This window comes from Phocoena phocoena, chromosome 18 (genome assembly GCF_963924675.1).
Source record: "Phocoena phocoena chromosome 18, mPhoPho1.1, whole genome shotgun sequence".
Taxonomy (NCBI): Eukaryota; Metazoa; Chordata; class Mammalia; order Artiodactyla; family Phocoenidae; genus Phocoena; species Phocoena phocoena.
In genome coordinates this window covers 21263986-21291524 of record NC_089236.1, presented here as the reverse complement: position 1 = coordinate 21291524, position 27539 = coordinate 21263986, and the positions used below count along the sequence as shown (strand labels likewise).

General features: G+C 42.1%; 1 protein-coding gene across 1 annotated transcript in view; it reads left to right on the top strand.

The window, feature by feature from the left end:
• The window catches only part of COG3 (component of oligomeric golgi complex 3), a 52297-nt gene extending 26130 nt beyond the window's left edge, over positions 1 to 26167 (top strand). Inside the window, exons 15-23 of the mRNA XM_065895907.1 lie at positions 3997 to 4121; positions 7295 to 7384; positions 11013 to 11133; positions 13897 to 13985; positions 14095 to 14229; positions 15393 to 15468; positions 19906 to 20033; positions 20851 to 20949; positions 25759 to 26167. Of these exons, the coding sequence (XP_065751979.1) occupies positions 3997 to 4121; positions 7295 to 7384; positions 11013 to 11133; positions 13897 to 13985; positions 14095 to 14229; positions 15393 to 15468; positions 19906 to 20033; positions 20851 to 20949; positions 25759 to 25788 (893 nt within the window). The 3' untranslated portion in view covers positions 25789 to 26167. The remainder of the gene's footprint in view (positions 1 to 3996; positions 4122 to 7294; positions 7385 to 11012; positions 11134 to 13896; positions 13986 to 14094; positions 14230 to 15392; positions 15469 to 19905; positions 20034 to 20850; positions 20950 to 25758) is intronic.
• Positions 26168 to 27539: the final 1372 nt, after the last annotated feature.

The following is a 27539-nucleotide window of genomic DNA, read 5'->3' as shown; positions in this document are numbered from 1 at the left end:
TTTGCTGTGTTTGGGTACAGGTTCCTGTAGGAAGGAGCAGGCAAAACAGGCCAGCTTGTGATAGGTGTCAGGTGATAATCTCATGGACTTTGAAATTCTACCTAATTGTACCATCAGATTTGCGTTTTTAAAAATGTATTGAGTGCCTAGGACTCGGGTAAAAAAATTGACAGAAGCGTATGGGATAGCTTGGACTAGGGTACCTGTTAGGCAAGGAACAAAATTGTCCAAGAGTCACCCTGGATAACTGATGAGTTATCTAGACAACAGGCTAGATGAGAAGTAGGGCACCCCTTCTCCTCACCCCTCAGCTGTAAGAGTGACACTCAGACTCAGCTCCATGTGGGACTGACTGGGAGTCGGGCGTACTGTAACTCCATGGGCTTTAAAGAGCCCCAGCTGCCCCCAGATCCCCAGGCTTAGTGCATCAGCAGTTTATTCTGAGTCAGCTCTGTAACAGTGGACACCCCAAATCCAGACTGCCCAACAGCCTCAGTATTCCCCATCTGACAAAGCCGTTTCATCACGCCTGCCCTATAGGAAGAGAGACCATAGGGAGCTGAAATTTCCTCCTCTGGAATAGAACCCATGCCGTGTCCTAATACACATCTTGGTCTAGTTAGCCGCTTGAAGAGTTACTGGAGAGACTAGAGTACATGTCTGTCTTACCAACCCTGGCCTTGTACCTTTCCCCATTAAAGCTTATTCTTTTTTTTTTTTTTTTTTTTTTTTTTTTTATGCGTTACGCGGGCCTCTCACTGTTGTGGCCTCTCCCGTTGCGGAGGACAGGCTCCGGACGCGCAGGCTCAGCGGCCATGGCTCACGGGCCCAGCCGCTCCGCGGCACGTGGGACCCTCCCAGACCGGGGCACGAACCCGTGTCCCCTGCATCGGCAGGCGGACTCCCAACCACTGCGCCACCAGGGAAGCCCAAAGCTTATTCTTTAACTCATGCCTGGCATTACATTACGGTGTTGTTGGTAGAACTGTGGAGACTGGTTAGGATGTTGTTGTGTTCTTCCATCTGAAAGGTAAAGGTGGTTTGAACCAGGGCGTTGATGGGGGGTGGTGGAGAGGAGTGTATAGATGAGGGATATAGTTAGAAGTATGAATCAGTAGAATTTGGTGACACACTAGATGTGGGGGCTAAGGAAGATTGAGTAAGGTCCATGTGGAACAACCGAGAGATCTGTATTAAATGGATCTAGAGTTATGCTGTCCAATACGGGAGCCATAGAGCATGTGAGATGTGGCTAGTCCGAGTGTGCTGTGTGTAAATACACAACAAATTTCAAAGACTTAGTATGAAATAAAGAATAAAAAGTATCTTATTAGTAATTTTTATATTGATTATACATTAAAATAATGAGATTTTTGATCTATTAGATTAAATAAAATATATTCAAAGTAGTTCCACTAGTTTTACCTTTTTTAATGTGGCATTTTAATGTGTCACACTTACGATTCACGTAAGAGTCCTCTTGGACAGCACTGCTCTAGAGCTATAAAGAGGCAGCTGATTCAGAGGTAAAGATTGAGGACCCTTGCTGCTTCGGACTCATATGAAATCAGCCAGGACAGAGAGTAGAGTGACAGTAACAGAAGTCTGGGGAGAGAGTCTTAGGAGCAGATGGAGGGAGGGGGTACGCTGGGCCGACAGGGGAAGGACAGCCAGAGGGGTCAGAGGGTGTGATTAAGCCAGAGGAGGAGGGGTCGGCAGAGTGATTTGAGTAAAGAGGTGAGAAACAGGAAATGGGAGGATATCGTGGTTAGAGGGTGAGATGCTGAGTTTTCATGATTAAGAGGTAGAATAGTTTGGAGTAATAAGAAGGTCTATAGAAAGTAATTCTGAAAGAAAGTCATAAGAAACTGTCTGGAGTAGGGGGTGCAGGGATGGAAGTGAAGGTCTTTGCAGTTGAGATGGGCAAGGATAACCATATGGGTCATCCCTATGGTATTGACGCTGTTCAGAATAGACATGGAATTTGGGATGGGAAGCAAGGCTCTGAGTCTGGTGGCAAGGGGAGCAAAAAAGAAAAGAACGAGTGTAATCACTTCTCCTGCTTCCAGGGTATGTCGGAAGTGAGAAAATGAGATTGCTCTTTAAGTGATGTGATGTTCATGTCATGGGAGTAGTGTCAGGGCAAGTTGGTGGAGGGCCCACGGTGTGAGGAGGCCGACGATTAGTGTCTTCAGAACGCATGGGCCTTGTTCTCTGCGTGGAGAAGCGAGGGCAGCGGCAGGCTTGCAGAGGGAGGGTGGTGGGGGCCCACGGCGGGAGCCGATGCAGAAGCCCTGCTACCGGGTTTGCTCAGCTCTTCAGAAGAGGCAGCCAGTAGGCACCTTACCTGGCGACTTGCTGTGTAAATAAACTCTCCCCAGTCAGCTATTTTAGCTATTAACTCTTCTTCTCAGGAGAGTGAAAAAATGGACAAGTAAGTTGACTTCTGACTTTGGACTACATAAATACATTTATTGCACTAAACTTTAATTTGGGAGTACCTTTTTGGCTCTTCATTGTGAAGGAGGAATCCCGCAGATATCCTAATTCTTAGCAAAACTAAGGATACTTAACCTCCTGAGTATTCCGTGATATAATTTGTCCAGTTTATTCTTTTTCCTTAAGAAATTTTTTTATAACGTAGGTATCTTAGTTTAAAGTAAGCCCTATGGGAGAGCTTTTTAAAATTCTACAAGTATTGCATGCTTTTGGAAAACAACTAAGCTTACAGAACCATGAAGTGAAAGCACCAGCCCTCAACATTGCCCTCTGCCCTTGCCTGCATAAATCCACTCTGCAAGCACCAGTTCTCCTTCTGAGCATATGCAGATCTAGCTCTTTTTAAATTTTTAAAAATTTTGGCCACGCCGCATTGCTTGTGGGGTCTTGGTTCCCCCCACCAGGGATCAAACCTGGGCCCCCTGCAGTGGAAGCACAGAGTCCTAATCACCGGACTGCCGGGGAATTCCCTCTAGCTCTTTTTTTAAAAAAGGAATTCTGTTTTGCTTGGCTTTACTTTTCTTCTTTTATTATTAAAAAAATTTCAAATAAACAGAATGATGCAATGAACCCCTGTGCCCACCACCCAGATTCAATACTTAACATTTTATCGTATTATGTATATATTTTTGCTAATCATTTTAAAGTAAGTTATTGTCATCATTGCCACTTTACCTTTGAGTATTTCAGCACCTCTCCAAAAAAAAAAAAGGCATCTTTCACAGAACCATAAACCATCATTGCACTAAAAAATTTAGTAATGTTTCCTGATGTGCTCTAATACCCAGTCCATATTTCAGTATCCCCTCTTGTCCCAAAGTATGGTCCCAGCTGCACTTTCCTGGCTCGTGTGAACTCTGGTCCCTCCACCAGAGTGATGGTGCATCCGTTACAGACGTGTCTCTGCTCAGGCACCCCCCCACCACGCTCCTCCTCACGCTTGCTGGGGCTGCCTTTTGGGTGGGGCGGGTGGGGGGATGGGCACTCAGCTCTGGTCACTTGGGAATTACATACACTAAGTAGTCCTATAAGTGATGGAGTTGAGCACATGGAAGGCAGGCTCTCAGGCAGACCGGCTTCGATGAATCTTCCTGCTTAACATGCTTTGTTTTCTTGTCACTCCCCCACCTCCCGCTTGCTTCCACGTGACGGCATCTAGACCTGTCTCCTTTTTATCGGCTGCGTGGTATTCTGCAGTATGTGTATACTGCTCATGTAGTCCATGAAGGTTATCGATCACAGTTCGGAGAGAGCAACTTGGGCTGAGTGTGTGACGCTGGAGTGTACATATGTGTGTAGTCACGTGCGTTCTCAGTGTGTTAAATCTCACCTGTCACTGATTTAGGTTCCCTTTGACATTCTCGATTAAAGGCGAGGCTAGAGAAAATGGATACCTCCAGCCTTTGATAGCTAGTGAGAACTAACAGTTTATAATTGCTATGCAAATAAGACAGACCTCCGTGTGTGAAATGTCTTCTCCTCCATTTGGGATTTTAGGTTCAACCGAATCTCTCAGTCCTAGAGCACAGACCACAATTTCTCCAGCAGATCTTCATGGAATGTGGTATCCTACAGTTCGACGAACGCTCGTCTGTCTCTCCAAATTGTACAGATGTATAGATGTACGTGTGTAAATTCTTATATCTTTACTGTAAATTGCGTGCTCTTTCACTTAAAATATTTGTTTAATTTAAATTTTAAGATCTTGATATAATATATTTTGTTTGGTATTAGATGAGAATAATAAGATTTTTAGATACAGAGATAACTTTAAGATCAGTCTAATTTAGAGATTCTTTTTTTCTTTGCGGTACACGGGCCTCTCACTGTTGTGGCCTCTCCCGTTGCGGAGCACAGGCTCCGGACGCGCAGGCTCAGCGGCCATGGCTCACGGGCCCAGCCGCTCCGCGGCATGTGGGATCTTCCCGGACCAGGGCACGAACCCGTGTCCCCTGCATCGGCAGGTGGACTCTCAACCACTGTGCCACCAGGGAAGCCCCCTAATTTAGAGATTCTTAACCTGAGCATTCTGTAGACCCTCAGAATCCTCTGATGCAGGGGTCCCCAGCCCCCAGGCCATGGACCGGGACTGGTACCGGTCCGTGGCCTGTTAGAAACAGGGCCGCACAGCAGGAGGTGAGCGGGCCAGCAAGTGAAGCTTCATCTGCCGCTCTCCATCGCTCCCATTACTGCCTGAGCCACCAACCCCCGATCCCATCCGTGGAAAAAGTGTCTTCCACGAAACCGGTCCCTGGTGCCAAAAAGGTTGGGGACCGCTGCTCTAATGGGCTTTGGGTAGTCTGTGAACACCTTGAAGTTGTGTGTAAAATTTTGTCTGTATGTTTGTATTTGTGTCTTTCTGAGGAAAAGACCTATAGCTTTTATCGTTTCTTATAGACATCTATGGCTACAAATAACATTTAAAACTACTGATTAATTCATCTGTCTTAGTTTATAGATGAAGAAAAAGAGATGCAGAAAGGTTACGTCCAATGTCACATAGGTATAATATACATTTAGTACTAAATGCAACTACTTTCGTTTTGCACTCAATTTAAATCAGCTTCCTTAACAAGTAGTTGTCGGACTACATGTTTCTAACCCTGGACTAATTTTAATTATTTGCTGAAATTAGCAGTACCCTTTTAGTTTTTTTAGCCCCAACTTATACTGTGCATTTATTTTAGGTAACATTTATTTTAAGAATTCCAGTTCAATGATATGTGTATCAATCCCAGAATGATCAGATTTGTCTACATTTATTTATTGTCACTGTTAAACCCAAAATAGTTTATAAAAATCAGTGATTTTAATTCACTTTTATTTGTTTGTTTGTTTTGTTTTGTTTTTTTGGCCATGCCGCACGGCTTGTGGGATCCTAGTTCCCTGACCAAGGGTTGAACACGGGCCACAGCAGTGAGAGCACGGAGTCCTAACCACTGGACTGCCAGGGAATTCCCTAATTCACTTTTAAAAAATTAATTTGATTGTTACAACTGAAACAGCATATAGAGAGAAGTGATTAAATATAATGGTCATGTAATGAATTGTCCAGATGCCACTGTTTCTTAAGACTATGGTTCAGAAGGGTACATGTATATCTCCTCCCACTCTGAGGTGCTTTGTACCTCAGAGTCCTCAGGCCTGAGCAAAGTTGCACAGTTGACTCATTCGTTCATTAGAGTGCTCACGACTTGGTGTCTATTTTAAACTGCATCGTTACTGGAGTTTGTGCTTGGAGATTTTGAAATTCAACCAGAAAGTGCCTTTTGCTCAGTTCTGGGACTTTTAGGGGTGAGGCCAGATCACCTCTGCAGAATTAGATGTCTCAGCCTTCTGCCCAGCTGCTGAGATCTCTTCCAGAGCGGGGTTTGGACATTGGCAATTTTTCTTCCCCAGGTCCCCCCAGGAGGTGTATTGAATGATGGTGTTAGGTTGGGATTCAGAAACTTCCTACAGTGGAGCCAGGATCCCAAGGGAAATGATGCAGAGCCACATTCCACATAGAACCCATTGTCATCACAGAGCCTGGTGAAGTCTCTTAGGTGCTTAACAGGAATTTTAGCCAAACAGGAGGCAGGCCCAAGGACGTTACTCGGCCTATTTTTATTTTCTGCCCTAGGCCTGCCCATTACATTTTCACCTAGCTTACATCCAAGTCTTCTCCCTCTCTGTCTTACCAGTCAAAGGTGAGGAGAGACAAATGCAATGAAAACCCCATTAAGGCTGAGCAGGAGAAAGAGAGGGCCTCAATCGAAGCTGCGCGTATTCGATCTTCCTAGCAAGAGGCAGCCCTCATCTCTTCCTACTATACAGTAGCCTCGTGAGAAACAGAAGTTAGGGAAGCGGTACAAAAAGAGAGTAAAGCATCACGTATGAGACCAGAGCCCAGAACGGGGCCTAATAATAAAAATTTTACTCCTACCCATCCATCAGTTCCAAGGGAACTGACAGGAGTCCCTTCTGAGACCAACATCCCACACCTCTAGGAAGATGTAGAAATGGCAGAGTTCAATTAATCATGCTTCACATTCTATTTTGTAACCTGATTTTGTTTTTGCTTAATTGTGTTTTATGAGAATTGCACCACCTCCTGTTTAGCATTCTTTGACTTCATGCACCGTGTTCTGTAATTTAGATTTACTAGTGTTTTATTTGTCAGCCCCTATCATTGAACATCTGAGTTATTTCCAGGTTTCTTTGCTGTTTTAAATAATACTGTGATGAAGAGCCATGTGCATGAATCTTAGAATACAGTACTGATTTCACTGGGGGTACATTTTTAGAAGTGGATTTACTGAGGCTTTTTTTTTTTTTTGGCCATGCTACGTGGCATGCGGGATCTTAGTTCCCTGACCAGGGAGTGGAAGCTCAGAGTCCTAACCACTGGACTGCCGGGGAATTCCTACCGAGGCCTTGTTATAAAGTTGGTTTTATGTATCTAAAAAACAGCCTGTAACATGAGATCATGCTGGAGTGAGGGCTCCATGAGGTCAGAATCACATCTGCCTTGTGAACCTACCACTGTACTTCCAGCATCTAGCACAGAGCTGCATGAAATAGGTGCTCAGGAAATACTGTGGAAGGGTCACATGAGTGTTTTGGGAGATGCAAATTAGGAAACTATGTGCTGGTCTAGAAAGGTTGCATGGGAATAGGAAACTCCAGGAGGAATACTGGTAGTAATAAATTAATCCGTCAGATGAGGGCAAGCAAGCTGTACTCAGAGCCTACGAGTTTCCTTTTTTCTGTTTTTGAAGTGCTGCAAGGTGATGTTTCTCTTTTATTTCACCAGAGGGCAGTATTCCAAGGATTATCACAAGAAGCCTTGGCGGCCTGCGTTCAGTCGTTACTTGGAGCATCAGAGTCTATCAGCAAAAACAAGGTTTGACAGAGTGTTAGATGAAATCTTATCGCCTATAGTAATATTGTGGGATGCAGCAATAATTTATAGGCGCAGAAATTTAAAGCCATTTTGGCAGTAGGATTTGTTTAATATGATTTAATTTTGAGGCCCTTGGAGAGAAGCTAGTACTTCACTTTAGTGCTCAATAAAGAACTGCTCTCTGTGAGAGTGCCAGCTTCGCTAAAGTGCCAGAAGTGATACTTAGGTTATAAATTCTATAGGATGAAGGTTTCTTGTTCTAGCCTTAGCAACTGGGAGGTACTGGACTGCTGTTTCCTCGGAATACCAAAACAGTGTTTTCAAGGAAATGTAGCAATTTATAATCATCCCTGCAGTGACATTTTAAAGAGTTGAATGGCCTCACTTGGAGGGAATCAGCCAGTCAGTTTGGAAGACAGGCAGTTGTGGCCCGTGGGTTATGTGACTAGAAGTAGTTGCCATGATTTTGTAACTTAAAGAGTTTTTAATCGAGAAGAAGGGGTCTGGGGCTGAAGGCTGTTGACGTGTGCTTCTCCCACGGCCCCTGAGACTTTTTTCAGAAGGTATGGTTCGGAGTGCTGCTCTACCTTGCTCTCCACTGAGAATACCTGTTGCCACCTACAGGGAGGAAGCTGTCCGGGGTGTGTCCAGCCAGAATTTCATAGCTGCTGGGAGTTTTCAAACCTGTGAACCTTTCTGGACTTCCAGGTTTATAAACTTGGTTTCTAACTTCAAGACTTTAGATAAATTAAAACCAAAAAACAGAAATCTCCTCACAAAAGAATTTGGGACCATAGAAAAGCTCTATCTTTGTTTGTGACCACCATATGCTCCCATTCATGAAATCGAGAGTTGAAATGAAATTTTGACGGGGGACTAGAAGAGAATGGAAAGTTAAGTTATAGACAGGCAGGTTGAAGTTTAAAAAGTATTTCCAAGTCTGAGCTCTCACATTTTTTTATGGTATGGGAGGTAGAATTAGGAAACGCTTGTCTAATATTAGGGAAATGGTTAAGTAAATTGTGGTATATTCCATATAGTGGAATATTACACAGACATTAAATTTAAAAAAATGAAATAATAAAATTTAACTTAAATATGTTAAGGCAAAAAGCACAGGATACAAATCAGATATACACTATGACTTTATGTAATGAACATACGTGTTAAAAAAAAGTAACGGTGAAAGCTTTTGGGTGACTACAGATGATTTTTTCTTTCTTTTCCTTACACTTCCTTTACTTTCCACATTTTTTACAGTGAGTATGTATTTCTTAGATTATCAGAGGAAAAAAATCACCTAATTGAAAAAAAAAGTTCATATACTTATGTTCTCTTGTACCACTGTCCTCTTTTTAAAGGGGAGAGTGAAAAGCCTTTTGATTATTCAGTCTTTTGCCCTCATTGCCTGTAAGGCTATTCTCTTTTATTAACTCAGTTTCCTTCATATTATAAGGTGCTTAAGTATGTGTGAGGAAGCCCTCAATTTGGTAAGAATTAGCTAATTTATTTTCATGACTGAGTTTATGCTTTTTGCCTTTCAACTTTTAAAAAAGTGATCAATGAAAATGGCTTAATGTCTTAGAGAATTTCTTAGGGCAAGAAATTCTTCTTACATACTTAAATTGAGTACCTAGTATATCAGTAAACGAACACAAAGCTGGATCACAACAGCTTCAGTAAATTCAATCTATATTATACCATTTTCTCCGTTGGAGCTGTTAGTTCTTTTGAAAATAGAGCAAGCATTCAAAATGTGTAGCATTTCCTACTTACCTAATGTTCTGTGTCCCAGAGTACAAAGTGAGTTTCCATCAAATAAATCGTACTTATATGTTGATTCTGTGTTTATTTAGGAGGGAGGGAGGCAGGGAGAGAGAACAGAGAAGAGTCCCTTTAATCACCTCTTTAAAGTTTATACAGGCACACCTCATCTCATTGTGCTTCGCTTCATTGCACTTCACAGATACTGTGGGGTTTTGTTTTTGTTCTTTACAAATTGAAGGTTTGTGGCAACCCTGCATTGCACAAGTCTATTGGCACCATTTTTCCAACAGCATATGCTTATTTAGTGTGTCTGTATCACATTTAGTTAAGTCTCTCAATATTTCAGATTTCATTATTATATCATGGTGATCTGTGATCTTCGATGTTACTATTGCAAAAAGGTTACGACTTGTTGAAGGCTCAGACGATAGTTCTTTAAAAATACTTTATCGCTAAAGATGGCTAGTATTTTTAGCAATAAAGTATTTTAAAATCAAGTTATGTACATTGTTTATTTAGACAATGCTATTGCACACATAATAGACTACAGTATGGTGTAAATGTAACTTTTTTTTTTTTTAAATAAATTTATTTTTGGCTGCATTGGGTGTTCATTGCTGCACGTGGTCTTTCTCTAGTTGTGGTGAGCAGGGGCTACTGTTAGTTGTGGGGTATGGGCTTCTCATTGCAGTGGCTTCTCTTGTTGCAGAGCACGGGCTGTAGGCACACGGGCTCAGGAGTTGTGGCTCATGGGCTCTAGAGCGCAGGCTCAGTAGTTGTGGTGCACGGGCTTAGTTGCTCCGCAGCATGTGGGATCTTCCCGGGCCAGGGCTCGAACCCGTGTCCCTTGCATTGGCAGGTGGATTCTTAACCACTGCGCCGCCAGGGAAGCCCTAAATGTAACTTTTATATGCACTGGGAAACCAAAAAAATTCATGTGACTAGCTTTGTTGTGATAATTACTTTATTGCAGTGGTCTGGAGGCAAACCCGTAATGTCTCTGAGGTATGCCTGTATTGCTTACTGAAGGACAACGTTATTCTTTTCCTAATGCAGTATAATTTCATTAAAAATATTTTCAAAGTAAGATTGCGTCTTGAGTAGCAGCAAGAAGGAGCAAACATAGCCTAGCTCTTCTTAATATACAGACTTTTCTGAAATGAGGGCCATGATTATTCGCTATTTTGGGACTGGGTCGGAGCTTGAGAACTAAGCTTGATTCACAAGTCTCTTGTGGATGAGTCCTGAGAGGGTAGAAGGAAATGCAGGGCCTCTCAGGGGTGTAGGTAGTCAGTGCTCTGTTGCTGGCCGGATAATCCAAAATGGTAACCCCAAATCACTTTGCATTTGGAGGCTCCTTTTGTACTTCTATATAAATATGAGTACTTCTGATACTCTGTGTATTGAAACCACTCTGACCAAACAGTGAAAGCCAGGTTCCTGAGAGAAACTAGGAAGCCCTGGGAGATCAGAGTCGTGCTCATACTTGGAGCTTTTAATTCCTGCTCTGTGCTGATATTGGACCACGTGGTTTCTTCTATTTCTGCACCAGGTTAGAGTAGATTTGCCTTCTCTTTCTAAATGCGTTGTTTTACAACCTTTTTGTCTGATTTACTTCCTTGGGTTTACTAAGTAGAACGGGTGATAGAGTTAGTAAGAGTTTGAAGCAAGATTTTCCCAGATAATTCCAACATAGAAATATGGGAAGAGTTCATCGCACAGCAAAGGAGTATTGGTACCATATAGTTAGGCTAAGGGCCATAGACCTAGATAGATGAATGTTGATTAATAACATGCGTTTTATGTGCGCCTATTTTTATTTCATCTGTGATGATATCCATTTTTCTGTCTTTCAATTTAGACTCAGATTGATGGACAGCTTTTCTTAATAAAGCACCTTTTGATTCTCCGTGAACAGATCGCTCCATTTCACACTGAATTCACCATTAAGGAAATTTCCCTGGACCTCAAGAAAACTAGAGGTACTCCATTGTCCTGGCTGACACAGTTGGGCATGCTGGACCTGATGTGTCAGCACAGGTTATAGGTTTGTCGTATGTTCATCTGCAATTCGCGTGCATGCTCTGCTTGCTAGGCGTGTTGCCCGCCAGCATCCTAGCTACATCTAACTCGCTGGATCTTCCTTATGGAGAGAACTATATCTGGGCATCTCAGCTTGCAAAAGAGGATTACCTCTCTTAGACTCTGCCACATATTACCATAACCAGTTAAAAAGTGAAAAATCCCTATAATAACTACCTAAGAGTGTCAGCTAATTGGAGTGATTTTAAACATTGCGTTGGGTTTGTTAGTTCATAGAAACTGAGACAGCCAGCTGGGTAAAATAGGAAGAGTACTTATTTATCTAAGAGTCTGAGTCAGGTTCTGTGCCTGGCCCATCATTTCCTGGCTCTTGTGATCTTAAATGTGTGTTTTAGCTTCCCTACCCTGTGTAAAACAAGCAGAATCCGCTTGTCGTGATGCTCTCACCAGAGTATCAAGACCATTAAGAGTGAAAATAAATGAAAATACATATTAAAGTGCTTTTGTAAGCTTAAGGTGCTTAAATAAACTCAAGTTGTATTATTATTAAATCAGCTGGTTGTTAAGTAATCATGTAGATAGGGTCTTTGAGTTGGTAATAGACATGGAATCATCTTGGGAAAGGTGATTCATCCATCCTGATGGTTTGTTTCTGACTGAATTAACAAGTAATGATTTCTAAAAGATCAAAGTAGTTATTTTCTAAGATGTTGATCTTAAACAGTTAAGGATATACCATAAATATCCATCTCCTTTAATTACTTACAAATTTATCTAAACTTTATCTTAACCATTTGCAAGAGAATTAAGCTCTAACACCTTAAGCCCTCTGTTTATGGAATGAATGAATTTCTCGCTTATGTATTGGGGGAATTGAGAAAATTCATAGCCATTCAAATTACTTTCTGTATTCTGTGGTTTAGAGGAACTCCACATAGTAGGATTTCCAAGAGGAGCAGGTTCTTACTTTCCTAATGACTGTGTTTATAAAATAGCGGACTTGATTTAACTCACCTGAGAGCCAAGTCGTCTCATCATGAGTCATATTAAAACAGCTTATTCTTTTTCTCTTCCTAATGCACTCTCCTTTTCACCACAGGGAATACCTTTTGGTTCTGGTGGCATTTATTTATTTATTTTTGGCTGCATTGGGTCTTCGTTGCTGCGCACGGGCTTCCTCCAGTTGTGGCGAGCGGGGGCTACTCTTTGTTGTGGTGCGCGGCCTTCTCACTGCGGTGGCTTCTCTCGTTGCGGAGCATGGGCTCTAGGCACGTGGGCTTCAGTAGGTGTGGCTGGCAGGCTCTAGAGCGCAGGCTCAGTAGTTGTGGCGCACGGCCTTAGTTGCTCCGCGGCATGTGGGATCTTCCTGGACCAGGGCTCGAGCCCGTGTCCCCTGCGTTGGCAGGCGGATTCCCAACAACTGCGCCACCAGGGAAGCCCTCTGCTAGTATTTAGATAGTAAGCCTGTATGTTATTCATATACTTTGTAATTTTGTTTTTAAACAGCAGCCAGATTTTCTGGTTTTTGCCCTTATAGAATGCATAATTTTTTTAGTTTATTCTCATCGGAGGCTGCCATCACGCAGCCATTCTGGTTGATTTCCTGCTTTCCATTCAGTGTGAGGTGTGGAAATAGTGCCTTAACCTTGAGGAATGCCAGGCGCTGATAGTCCTCACTTTATTTAAGTAATGGGACGAAGCAGGGCTGATCTATTTTCTTTCGTATTTTTTCTAATTCATAATTTGTTGCTGCTTCGTTCTACTACAGATCCACTGAGGTGTGAGAAAATGAAATACTCTAAAATTTTGGCAAATTTTGGTATAAAGTATGTTTTCCCTAAAACCTTATGAGGGTTATGTAATCCTGCCATATGATCACCTACAATTGTTCAGGTTTCTTACAGAAAAGACAGCAGAAACAAAGAGTCATTTACTAAAGCTTTACTCTGAATCTGATAGAGAGGTGTGTTTTTTGTGTTTTGTTTTCCCAGTAAGATCAGGATCAAGGCAGGGAGTACAGTCTGGTGTGTTCTTGTAAAACCAGGGTTGGAAGCATTTCATGCTTTGCTTTCTCCAGCCTGCCAAGGCAAAGCAAAGAAATGATCTTTTCTGACTATCACTTAATAATACTTGCTATCTTTACTTTTAAGCCTCTAACCTCTCATGACTAACGTTATACCTTATTGCATTTGAACATCAATGAGACCTGTTTGTACTTTGCATAGACTCTAATTAGTCTGGAGGTTAAGGGGTAAATATGTCCTTTTGGTGTCTTTCTTCTGGCTGACACATTAGTTTATTCTCTGCTTCAAATGAATAAATTTCTGTGCCAGCCAGATCTTAAACAAAGGAAGCTGGGTAAGTATATGAATTTTTCTTAAAAAACCTATTTAGCATCATAAAAGTAAAGCAGTGAAATTTTAAGGTATTGATTGCCATTTATCCTTTTTCTTTTTTTCTATAAATGAATAATTGTGATTAATAGTCATTTTGCAATTCTGAGTTCTAGAAGATAATTGTGTGTGAGTGCTGTAGCCATTGTTGGCACTAACCTTATCCACTCGTGGAGGTGACTTGGTGGACATGAAACCCCTCTTGCTCTGTGGTAATAGAGAACTAGTGTATGTTTACACACTGAAATAGGAACTTGGCTTCTTGTTGAAACTGTACGTGTTCACTGGATGAGTAATTTTGTTTCACAGATGCGGCATTTAAAATCCTGAATCCTATGACTGTTCCAAGATTTTTTAGGCTGAACAGCAACAATGCCTTGATAGAGTTCTTGTTGGAGGTGAGGAGGAGTCTGTTTTCTTGGTGGTGGGAGATAAACGATATTCTTTACATGTCTGGTAATTTCTAGGCACATAAAAACAGGAGGAAACTGTCATCTTCTCTTTAAGGGTACTCCTGAGATAAGAGAACATTATCTTGACTCTAAAAAAGATGTAGACCGTCATCTGAAATCGGCCTGTGAGCAGTTTATTCAGCAACAGACCAAGCTGTTCGTAGAGCAGCTGGAGGAGTTCCTGACAAAGGTATAGACCTTGGTGCATATTGGGTAATTGTGAATTCTTCCCTAGATTGCATTTTGTTTTTGTTCTTTTTGTTTGTTTATTTTTTAATAGAAATCCATTTTTAATTTATTTAATCAATTTATTTATTTACTTTTGGCTGCATTGGGTCTTCAGTGCTGCGTGCGGGCTTTTTCTAGTTGTGGTGAGCGGAGGCTACTCTTCGTTGCAGTGCGTGGGCTTCTCATTGCGGTGGCTTCTCTTGTTGCGGAGCACGGGCTCTAGGCACGCGGGCTTCAGTAGTTGCGGCACGCGGACTCAGTAGTTGTGGCTCACGGGCTCTAGAGAGTAAGTTCAGTAGTTGTGGCGCACGGGCTTAGTTGCTCCGCGGCATGTGAGATCTTCCGGGACCAGGGATCGAACCCGTGTCCCTTGCATTGTCAGGCAGATTCTTAACCACTGCGCCACCAGGGAAGCCCCAAGCAGTCCATTTTTTACAGATGTTTTGTGCATTTCTGTCCTTCACCCTCCCTAGCTACAGCCTAGCCGCACCGTAATTTGCCATCTTAAGAACATTCTTGTCCAAAAGCTAAACGTATGGTTTTGCTTCTCTGTACTGATGCTGAGAAATGAAAAGACAGGTGAATAGAGGGTGGGCATCCACTTCTTGTACCTAGAACACTGGCTAGTCAAATGTGCTTTTGATGCTATCTGAAAATCTTTTTTTTTTTTTAATAACATTCTCTCTGCCTGTAACGAAGAAAAGGACCCTCTAGGTATATAAAGGAGATTTTGTCCAACTGCTGTGACATTTTTCTAATAACATACGATAGTAATTTAATGTTAACCTAACAGTCCACTGAAAGAGAGGCCTGTTTTGTGTTGACGTTTCTCTTGGTCTTCATTTTTGTCTTCCTGCCCTGAAATGTTTCAGGCTGAATGCCTCAGGACATTGGTATGGTTTTCTTTTTGCAAAACAGTGTATGCCTTGAAATCACAGAAGAAGTTTTGCTAAAATATTTTATTGGTTGTAAAGGACTATGAGATATGATGCATTTTCTTTTAGGGCTGCACATTTGATTATCATTATTCTTTCATACGTTCAAATGGTGTATCTTTTGAGAGCAGTACTAGTTTAATTTGTCATCAGTGAAATGAAACTTTTTCCCTTTTGTCCCCTCTACTAGGTTTCAGCACTAAACACAATGGCCAGTCAGGGAGGACCCAAGTATACTCTCTCTCAGCAGCCTTGGGCTCAACCAGGTACCCACGTTTTACTGTTTGGGATTTCTTTTTTTAGGATGTCAGTTAATTTGCATTTATATAGCCGCGCTCCGACAGCTTGAAGTTGGTTTCCTACTCCTGCTGTGGTTTAGGTTAACGCAAGATTCATTTTGGAGCTGACAGGTCTTAATTGAGCCAACACGACTTGCATTTCAGCAAGCATCCCAAGAAAGGAAGAATTAAAAAAAATACACACACACACACACACACACACACACACATACATACATAAATACATACATATACATACACACACAGAGTTAAAAATAAAATATGGCTTAGATGGAAACGCTTTGAGTGTGATGGTTTCTGTACACTTGATTTTTATTGTCTTAGAGTGAAAATACTGTTTTGATAGTATGAAATTAATGGAGAGAATGCTACTGTTTCCAAGTATTATATGAAGAAATGTTGGACATTACATTTTAAGCAAGTTACATCCTCTTTAAATTTTAGAGTGTTTGAAAAAAATTATAAAAATGTGGTGTCATTTAGGAGTTGGCAGGCCCCATCACTGATTGGCAGAAGTGCTGGAGATGTTACCAGTCTTAACTCTTTCCTAAATGTAAATTTTTTTGTGCGAGAAGGTGTTTTTTTCCCTCTTTAACATTAGACATTGAAAATCACGACTAGTTTTGTGGGTTATTTTTGGTCCATGTTGTGACATTTTAAGTTGTCATTAAACCAGAATAAATCATTTTGTTAGATTGATACTTCTGGCCATTCCCTGGCCCATATTGTGATAGAGATCCTTTGAAACTAAGAAGGGCAAGATGCCGAAAGAATCAGTGTTTTAATTATGGGTGAGCTGTGTCCAAGTCGGTAGGAAGCTTTTTGCTCACAGTGAGAGAGATCCAAAGAATGATTCTGGTTTAGCATCCATAAAAAATTGACTGTCTACAGGCACCCAAAACTGGAGTTAGGTTTTTAACGTGATTGGTTTCCCATAATGAAAGAATGCATGTCTGTCAGGTATTTATTTCTTTTGGGAAAAAGAATTGAGGCCATTCTAAAATTTTCAGTTATTTTTATTAGTGCCTCAGGTTAACTTGAAGTTGAAGTAGAACAAAGAAGTTGTAAGAGTAGCTATGTATCTCCTAGGAAGATTTGTAAGCATAGAGAATGATCACTGGTATTTGAATGGAAGGCAGGATTTTATTTCAAAAATTTGTCATGTGAACTTTGATGATGTCAATATAGATTTGCATTGATTTGCTTTATTTTGCAAATAAACTTTGTGACATGCTTTAGGCCTTTTGTGTACTGTGGTGGAGACAGTGAATATTATACCGGCTTTATTATTTTAAACCTTTGTGTTGTATATGAGATTGAAATCTTTGCCATCTTACTAAAGGACAGAGAGCATCCTTCATGCAGTAGTATATTCTGTCAAGAGACAGAAAACCAGTCTTTTACTGACAATACTGGAAATTGTAACCATAGTGAGCCTGGTGGTAATCAGGCTGTAACTCAGCACTGATTCTAGAAGGAATTCTAATCATCTTTGGATTAATTGGGCTATTGGCTCAAGGTTTGTCATTTACAGAGCTTATTTAGAAATAGGACCTGATTTTATTTTGAACGTTAATGTAAATGAAACTCTTGGGTGCAATAAATCTCTCTTAAAATAGGTAGAAACCACCAAATTGTCATAAGTATAGTTAGTACAGCTAAGCCCAGGGGCTTGATGCATAATTAATGTCTTTTCTTTCCCCTTTGGGAAGATTCTCTTCTCAAAATAGGCGCTGTCATTTTCTCAAGTGGAGTCCTAATAGATCTAGTGTTAGGTGTATTGTGCTCTTAAGTATTACTAGAATTGTCATTAGTAAAGCAGGAGTAGATGAAAGGAAACCGACAGAAAGGCTAGATGAAATAAGGCTTGCTGTTTTGTCATTTAAAACATTTTGTTTCTTTCTAAGTGAGGAGATCCTGGCAGATGGAGCAGTGACACTTCAGTTTACCTAGTTGTTGTATCTTCCGTCTCATTTAGCCTCAAGGAGCTATGGAGTTGCTTTTTCTTGATCTGTAATACGAGAAGCCCACACTTAAATGTCAAAGATTTTTAAGTCTTTGGGGTGGGAGCACCAGGGACAGTCTAGAAACTTATCTTGGGCCCCCAGAACCCGGGGTTAGTGGTTCATGCAGACTTGATCACTCAACTTCTTGGGGTCATTCCGTGCTCAACTCACAAGACTGAGTTATAGTTAGGATGCTAATTTGTTAATTACTCTGGGAAATATACCTTTTTAAGAATTAGGATACTTTATTTACAAGGCTCCACATAAAACTGGGCTCTGAAGACTCACCAGTGATCCCTGAATTGTGTTAGTGACCATAGGACCAGAGCCCATGGAATTAATTGTCTTAAAGGAGCTTTCATCTGTTTATGAAAAATAAGGAATTCTTGGATTGTTTGTTCTTTCTTCTTGAGAGCATTGGCAGTTTCTCACCCTGCTCTTACACAACCCTCCTCAATTAAAAAAAATTTTTTTAACATGGTATAAAATTTGAACTGTGGAAAGGTATAAAATGAGAATTCTGTTCTCCACCTCTAAACTAGTTCTCTCAAAGGTAACCACTATTACTGGCGGCTTTCCCAAAATTATGTGTATTCTAGCATATATGGACTTGAAGCGTGTTATACAAATAAGATTATACTATTGTTACCTGAAAAAACGGGTTTGCCTCTTGGTGGGTATTGAGCCAAAAGACACAACCAAGGCAAAGAGTGGGAGAAGGAAGGATTTATTACTTGCAGCGAGGAAGGAGAACACCGGGGATCTTTCCCAGAGCAGTGTCTCCCCGAATGGCAAAATTGGGGAAATTTAAGCTAAGGGTACATGTATTCATGAAGGGGCTTGAAGAGAGGAGAATTCAGCATTGAACCGGGGCAATGGTTGACAGAATCCAAGCTTTAGTTAATTGAAGTCACGGGGGTCAACAGCATCGTTCCATCCTCCACCCGAATGGGGGCCTTAGTTCTTGCAGAGCTCAAAGACGTGCATCCGATTGTTCTCTGTATCCCTTGAGGAGGAGCTAGGGCTGTTTCATTACTGACCTATTGTTTCTTATTACTTTTCCTGTGTTCCTGCATTCCCTCACTTCCCTTAAGGTCATCAATTACTGAGACCTGTTAAAGGACAAGCCTTGTGGCCAGGCTGAGATCACAGAATGGTTTAGGCCAAAATGGCTTCTCTTACGTTAAGAAAGCCAGTCCTGGTGTTCCTTCTTCGGGGGCCTCTTACCCTATCTGCTTACAAAATATCCCTTACTTTTTTTTTTTTTTTTTTTAAACCACTTATTCTATATCTTGGAGCCCTTTCTATACCAGCATATCCAGCTCTACCCATTCTATTTAATGGACGTGTAGAATATATCACTAAAGCATAATTTCTTTAATAATTCTATTAATAGATACTTAAATTATTTTTAGTTTGTTTTTCCTTACACTCTTAATAAACACACATACCTTGGTATTTTGTAAATATGTCCATAAGGCAAATTTCTAGCAGTAGAAATGTTAAGTGAAAGAGTGTGTATTTTCAGTTTTGCTAGACGTTGCCTAATATCCCTTCCAAGAGGGTGAACAGTTTATACTCCCGACAATAGTGGATGAGGGTGCCTGTTTCCCCACACCCCTGCCAAGTGTGGATATTCACAACCTTGGTAATTTTTACCAATCTGAAATATTTCACTTGTTTTAATATGCGTTTCTTTAATTATGAGTGAGGTCAAGCATCTTTAAAATTATTAATCAGTCTTTTCTTTGATAGCTTTCTAGGTAATTTTCTCTTTTAGATATTTCATACAGATTACGACTGTTCTTTTCCATTTGTACTTCTTTTCAGACACTACACCTGGGCTACTAATTATATCAGTTACAATTTTCTGGAATTCTTTTCCTTTTCTGATAATACAATATAAGAATGTAACAAATGAATTTTTAGTTCCCATTAAATATGTGTGGGTATTTTCTGAATGATCTCATAAGACAGGGAGCATCTCTTACTGTGAGTCAGTTCTACAAACGAATAAGCTCGTTCAGTATGAAGTAATTCTTACTAGTGCTTCTCTGCAAATGACCTTTTATTTTACCTTACACCTTATCTCCAAATGCCGAAGGCACCATATTACTATCCCTATGAATGTCCTGAGCCATGGCGGAGGGTGGTGGTGGGGGATTCTTTTTCTGTTTAGCCCATGGGGTTAGACTTTTGTTTACAGTAGGCACTTAATGAATGTTTATAGGGCTTGTGATTAAACTTGATAAATAAATAAGAAAAGTGAAAGAAATTCTTTGGGGAAGTAAAGAGGCGTCTTTTGCTATTTTTCTCTCCTTTTATTCCCCTCTGAATTAAAATGGAAATGTTTCTTCTGTTTTTATTTGTGATACTAAGGAGGTTAATTTCTTTCCAGCAAAAGTCAGTGACCTTGTGGCAAGTGCCTACAAGACAATAAAAGCAAAGCTGCCCCTGACGTTGAGAAGTATGTCCTTGTACCTATCCAATAAAGATACTGAGTTCGTCCTGTTTAAGCCAGTTAGGGTGAGTGTCGTGATCATCTCTTTGAATGTTGGCCCGTCTCTTGGAGTATTCTTGCCTTGTGTACCATTTTCCTCTTCCTGTAAACATTTTGAAATGTTGGTCTGCTATTCTAGTACAGTTGACTAAAAAGCACTGTGATTCTTGAAAGACTTACAAAGCATGCATCTGTCTGATTATATCTCCCCGACCTCGCCCCCAGCCCTCATTTTGTCTTAATTTCCTTATGGTTACCTGTGGCACAAGGGTAATTTCTACCTAAAAGTAGAAATCAGTAAATGAATAAATAAGTAATCAGACCCTCACATGAGATGGGGCCCAGCACTTGTGAAAGAACAGCATTTCAGGAATTCTGTCCCATTTTACTGGTGAGCAGCGGAAATAAATGGCTTGCAGCGGCCATGGAGGGATTAAATGTCAGAGCAAATTTAGTACTCATAGCTTCCAGCTCTGTGTGGAGCTCACATCTTTCCCCGAGGCGCTGGCTGATTTTTAAAGTACACTTTATGTGTTTGGGAACTTTATTATCTTCTGTGGAAGAAATTGCTGCGGAAGACTTGTTACTGTTCTCTGTGGGGGATAAGGCTTGCTAGAGTTTAGTTTTTCCAGTAAGTCTTATCTGATAAGTCTTAGACAGGTAGTGCTTGCATGTGAAATATTAATGAAAATTGAACGTCTTTGGTAATGCCCTAGAAGATACATTTCCTCCACTTGTTTTGGCACATAGTAAGATTGAGCTTTCTTAGTTATTCATATTTAAGAAGACTGACTATGATTTCAGTGACTCATGTAATAATGATTGCCTCTTCTTCTTTCTAAGAATAATATTCAGCAAGTCTTCCAGAAGTTCCATGTCTTGTTAAAGGAAGAGTTCAGCCCTGAAGATATCCAGATCATTGCTTGTCCTTCTATAGAACAGGTAATCCAAAGTCTGAAGATCGTTGTTCCTTTTATAACCTTTTAGTTATTTTACTTGAGTACGTAACGTCTTTGAGTAACTGTGTTTTAGTTGTAATTTTTAAAATTGTACGTTGTTTTATTCCGATGAACAAGAGTTAAGCTCTGAGTTGCTCTCGCATATTTAGTGATGGCGTTAGCTGCTTTTCAGTGCTTTCTGGTATTGAAGGTTGCTGTGTTTAAGGTGAATGAACTGTTTGTGGGAGACTCAAACAGTGGTATTTAGATTGCTGAATAATTTTGTTTGCAGTATGTATGATAGGAGGCCCATGTTTTAGATGAAAAAAAAAAGTGTTTTAGGGACTAGATGTTAGAAGTGTTTCTGTTTTCTCTCTTCTTCCTAAATTAAAAAAACGAAATAGAGAGCTCAGCCTGTGTTTATTATCATTCATTTATTCAGTTCAGTCAGCAGGCTTTTATTGAGTAGAAGTAGGTTGATGCTATGGAGGGTATTTTATTTCTGGTTTTAAGTTTAGTTGAGGAGTTTAGTAGGGTAAGGACTAGAGAGAGAGACTGGGGGAGAGTGGTAAGGTTGGTCAGAGCCCGATTGCTGTGGGTGGAGCCCGCGGGGAGAGAGACTGGAGGCCGTGCGTGTGGTAAGTCTTTTGAGGAGTTTTACTTCACAGGGAGAGAAAAGATGGGGTGGTAGCTGGAGAAGAAATGGGGTCATTTTTAAATTGTGATATAATTCAGATACCATAACATTCACCCTTTTAAAGTAGGCAATTCAGTGGTTTTTAGTATACTCAGTAAGTCCTGGCACCGTCACCACTATCTAATTTCAGAACACTTTCATCCCCTCAACAAAGTAACCCCTACCTGTTAGCAGATTCTTCATTCCCCCCTCTTCTACTAATCTTCCTTTGTCTCTGTGGATTTGCCTATTCTGGACAGTGCATTAAATGGAATCGTACAGTACATGGCCTTTCATCACTGGCTTAGCATAATGTTTTTTTTTTGTTGTTTTTTTTTGTTTTTTTTTTTTTTTTAGCATAATGTTTTTAAGGTGCATTCATGTTGTGGCTTGTATCAGAACTTCATTCTTTCTTATGGCTGTATGAATTTCTTTGTATGGCTCTATGGGTCATATTTTAAAATGATTTCTCTGTAGTTCTAGGGTTGTAGACAGTCAGGATACTTCTTTTTTTAAAATTAATTAATTAATTTTTGGCTGCGTTGGGTCTTCATTGCTGCGTGTGGGCTTTTTCTAGTTGCGGCGAGCGGGGGCTACTCTTCGTTGTGGTGCGCAGGCTTCTCCTTGCAGTGGCTTCTCTTGTTGCAGAGCACGGGCTCTAGGAGCACGGGCTTCAGTAGTTGTGACTCACGGGCTCTAGAACGCAGGCTTAGTAGTTGTGGTGCACGGGTTAGTTGCTCCGCGGCATGTGGGATCTTCCCGGACCAGGGCTCGTGTTTCCTGCATCGGAAGGCGGATTCTTAACCACTGCGCCACCAGGGACGCCCCAGTCAGGATACTTTTTTATAAGTCATTTGAAGCAATTATATTCTATGTGATTATACCACTAACTTGACATGTAGTTAGTTTATTTTCAATATTTAGAGATTTTTTCCCGCTCGTTTTGATTTAATTTTGTTTTTATGTAAAATGTTTACATGATTCCCAAGTCAGAATTATGGAACAAGGTAAATTTGGAGAAGTCTTGCTTCCCTTTCCAGTCCCTCCAGCCTTTTCCCTCTCTCCCCTTTTAGATAGCTATTTTTATTTGTTATTGGATTATCCATTCATCCTTTTTTTTTTTTTTTTTAAAGATAGGGGAAATGTATGTTTGTATATTCGTGGGGAAGATCTAAAGAGAGGGAAAAATTGCTGCTGGGAAAATGTCCTTGAGAAGAGAAGGGGGGATGTGATCGCAGGGGCAGTTGGAGAGTGGGGCCTTTGTCAGGGGCCTGCAGGGTTCAGCGTGGAGAGAGGAGCAAAGGCCGAGCGTGTGGGCGCATGTGCAGGCAGCTGGCACGTGTGATGGGTGCTCACGGAAGCTCTCCTCTGACTGCTTCGCGCTTGTGGGGGGAACAGGAAGCAGGGTCACCACTGAAAGTGAGGAGGTGCTAAAGATCCCGCAGGAAGGTTCGGTTGAGTTCAGTGGCCGGTTATGAATCCAAGAAAAAGCATTCAGCATAGTTGTCTCATGTTTTTTTTCCTCCAGTCATCGTCAGTTGCATGAGTGTAGCTGTGGAGTTGCTGGAGGGTTGTGTCAGGGCTGTGCTTTTGCCAGGAGGGACAAGGCAGGGGCGGGTGAGGGCGGGAGAGTTAAAGAAGGGAGTGGCTGTAGTGATTGCCGTGGAACTCAAGCGAGGGAGCTGAGGGAAGGGAGTGGGGAGGAACCGTGGTTTCCAGGTCCTGGTCGAGTCAGAGAGTCAGACGGTCATTGGCATTGGAATGTGAGAGGGAAGCTGAGCTGGGAAGATGGGTTGTGGCGATCAAAGAGTGAACTACTTGACGATGGCACTGCGGAGGGGTTGCAGTTAGAGGTAGTGATGGGGCTGGGATGTGCCCGCAGCCTGAGTAGCTGACGTGGTTGGTGGAAGATGAGGTCACTGGAGGAGAGGAGCTGAGGCTAAGCCTGGAAGGGTGAGCTATCTGGATGCTGAAACCACCAAGAAGTCCTACAGGAGTAGTTTTAGGAAAGGGTGATAGCGCTCTGAGATCTGCAAGAAGTGCAGGGCTGGGTGATGGCGGAGGGGTCGTAGATGGAGGAGTGAAGCGTGGCATGGTCTGATACAATGAAAACCAAAGCTGGGGTGAGGTGCTGGGAGAGGGAAGGAGAATGGTCTGGAAATGACAGTGAGGAACAGAGGGACTCTGATCCCGCCTCCAGGCCCAGTGGTTCCAGGCATGTGGATGAGAAACACCCATCACTGGAGAAGGCTGCAGGGGAAGCTTGTCCTGGCAAAGGGCTGGGGGGCAGGGCTTCAGGACTTCAGAGAGGTGGGCCATGAGGTGGGAAAAGAGCCTTGAGGTAGTAGAGGAATGACTTGGGAGGCCTGGGCTTCTTGTGGTGGGTGACGTAAGCATGGATAAAGGTGTGAGGAGAGCAGCTCTGATGGAGGAGAGGAAGGGGTCTGGCTGAGAACATGCAGAGTTACTGGACTCCCACTTGACTCCTGCCAGTGAGATACGTGGTTTAGCGTGTGTACGTGTGTCTGTAACTTAAAAGTTTGATAATAATCACACACGCTATGTGCGGCTCAGTTGCTTTGCTTTATCTTCTTCTCCTGTTGATGAACCACTAAGTGATTTTCATGATCTACCAATGGCTTGCGGCCGAGAGTTTGAAAAACACTAATAGAGGGACTTCCCTGGTGGTGCAGTGGTTAAGAATCCGCCTGCCAATGCGGGGGACACGGGTTCGATCCCTGGTCCGGGAAGATCCCATGTGCTGCGGAGCAACTAAGCCCGTGCACTACAACTACTGAGCCTGTGCTCTGGAGCCCGAGAGCCACAACTACTGAGCCCGCGTGCCACAGCTACTGAAGCCCACGTGGCTAGAGCCCGTGCTCCGCAACAAGAGAAGCCACCGCAATGAGAAGCCCGGGCACCGCAACGAAGAGTAGCCCCCGCTGGCTGCAACTAGAGAAAGCCCGTGTACAGCAACGAAGACCCAGGGCAGCCAGAAATAAAATTAAAAAAAAGAAAAGAAAAGAAAAGCACTAATAGAGACCATCATGCTCACTGTTCCTTGTTCCTCTTTCAAAACCGTTAACATTTTCTAGTTAGTAACAACAGCTGATAATACTGACTGCTGACTGAGTCACTTGGCCACAGGCTCATAGAGCAGGAACCAGGACCAGGAATTCTCTTACCCTACACGCTGCACAGTGATCAAAACAGGAAATGTAACGTTGATGCTATTACCTAATCCTCCATCCGTATTCAAATTATTTTCCCCAGTCCAGGATCCAGTCCAAGTGTTGCTTTCAGGTATCACATCCCTTTAGTTTCTTTAAACCTGGAGCAGTTCCACAGCCTTTTTGGGCTTTCTTGACCTTGTCGGGCCAGTTATTTTGTAGAATGTTTGGTGTTGTCTGTTTCCTCATGATTAGATTCAGGTTTTGTGTTTTTGGCAGGAAAAACACAGAGGTGATTTTGTGTCCCTCTCACTGGAAGTACACATTTATAGACGAGATTAGGGGGTGATTATTTTGATTACCAAAACCCTACTGTATAGAAGGGCGCACTGCCAGGCTCATCTAGCCGCAAGTCTCTCCAGGCCAGGGTGACAGATTTGCAGAGCACATGCTGCCAGCCCCTCCTGTCGCAGTGGCGATTTCTCTGGTTTTCCCCGGGCTGGCTCTGGGTCTCGCGCTCCTTTACGGAGGGGACAGGGGGCTCCTGGTCCGGGCTCACCTGCCGTGCCTATTCTTGTGCAGTTAAGAGTCATTTAGAGAGTTCGGCTTACTTACAACTCTCCGCGAAACGCACTCTGCATAGAGGCAGGTGAAGTCGGTTATTTAGAGCCATTTCTGTCTCTCGTGAGTGTTGGTATGTAGTTCTTTTCTGTCTTCCCGATTGGATTCTTAATGAATTTTGCGGGCCCGGGTTCGGCGATACCTCCCCACAGGCCCCGACGATGCACAGCGCCCGGGACTGCTTCCGGAATCAGCACCGCAGGTCCAGTTTATACCTTACAGCTACGTTTACCGGTCTCTTAAAAATCAGACATTTCCTCTCATTCTTTTTTGAGGATCTAAACAACTTATCTTGAGTATGGTATTCCACAGCAGAACTAACAAGGCCTTTCTCTTTGCTTTTCAGCTGAACCTCCTACTGTCAGTTTCTAAATAACCAGGCCTGTCGGGCTGTGTGCGTAAATGGCCGGTCCGGCAGGAGCCGGCTGCCAAGTCCCACGGCCTGCAGGACACCGGGGAATTGTGTGAGGGGCTTCCCGAGAACCACAGGGCTGCTCAGGGCTGACCGCAGAATGAAGTGGAAGCAAAGTGTGACGTGATTTGTGTTTCTCTTTTGAAAACATCAAAATGCCAAAGATAAGCTATAATCTATGAGCGCTGATTACTGCCTCATTTAAATGGTCACAAGCAGTGTAAGGTTTTAAGAGGAAGCTATGGTGGGCGCGCAGTGAAATGGTTCTTAAGAAAATTGTGCAATGAAAATGGATTACAATAAATAGTGCAAAGAACTTTACAGAAATACAGCTAATTAGAAAGCTTCTAAGAGAAAGGTTTGTTGAAGCGTGAAACACTGCACTTTTAACCACTGAGCATTCCACAGTGACTATTTTTTTATTTCCAGAAATGTTATTTCTACACCCCATTTAATGTAATGTTTCTCCTGTCACTTTGAAGTTTAGTTTGGGATAGACTGGGTGCTTCTGAGAACATGTTCTGCTTTCCTGGGAATTCAGTGTGTTATCTTTCTGTGTGTTTGATGGGAGGTAGTTTCAAGGTGTAAAGGTCCCTGGATCTGTACTCCATGAATTTCTTAGGTGCAGAGTGTTCAAAAGTAGGCAGGTAGCTGCAGCGTCCTCATGGTAGATAACGTGCCGTATCTTTCATGAGAATCTTCATGGTACAGTAGGCAGTGTCCGTGAGGGGGAAGTACCAAGTTTGGCGTCTTCCGTCTGGCACATAAAGGAGGAGAGGAAGCCTGATGAATAGTGTATCTCGTGCACGAAGGTTAGGGTTACCAGCTTTCTGCACACTGCCTTCCGTGTCCGTAGTTCTTTGAAAAGTGAACATTTTCACGTCCTGTACCTTCATGGTGGCTGTGCCGTGAGCCTGCCTTGTGGATCTGTACCCTGCGACAGCAGGATACATTTCACTCAGAGACAAGGATGACGAAGACCACCCATCCCTTAAAATCAACCGCACGATGGCAGCGATCATCAAAACAATTATGCGCATCTCTGACTTTTCCTACAAATACGTTTCCTGATTGGATTGGTTTTGCCTCTGACATTATAGTAAATGTAACCTGCTCTTTGGTTCACAATGAATCTTGAGTTATTCAGACACTAGTTTAGAGATAGAATGCTGACAGGGGTTCTGGAATGTAGCCAGCAGACCTCATTCTGTGAGACTGTAGCATTTCTCATCCGCTTCAAGCAGACTCCCGCCATGTGTAGATAGGTTACATATCCTTCTGTCTGTCATTTTAAACAGGTCACTTGTTTTTCAGCTCAGCTGGTGATGGATGTTGCTTGATAGAGCTTAATACTCTCTATTTTGGGAAGGTAGAAGGTAAAGAGGGTCCATATTCATCCTTCAACAGGAAATGAATGAATTAGGAAGATTATATTTACTTCCACTTACTATTTTAAATATGTGTTTAATGAAATAAGCTGTACAATCCAGTTTTGTATATTATATGTACATTTGATTTTTAAATAGCCTTTCCAGAGAAATGAGGGCATGATTACCGTACAATACTTCACTGATTTAATTTGATGTACAGAGCAGAGCGTGTTCTTAAGGATAAAAATATTTGATGGCACTCGTTCTTGTGTTTTGAGTCTTTTATTTCTGAAACAAACACCTTACAAAAGTGCTGAGTAGGTGATAGTGATCCAACTTGTTTGC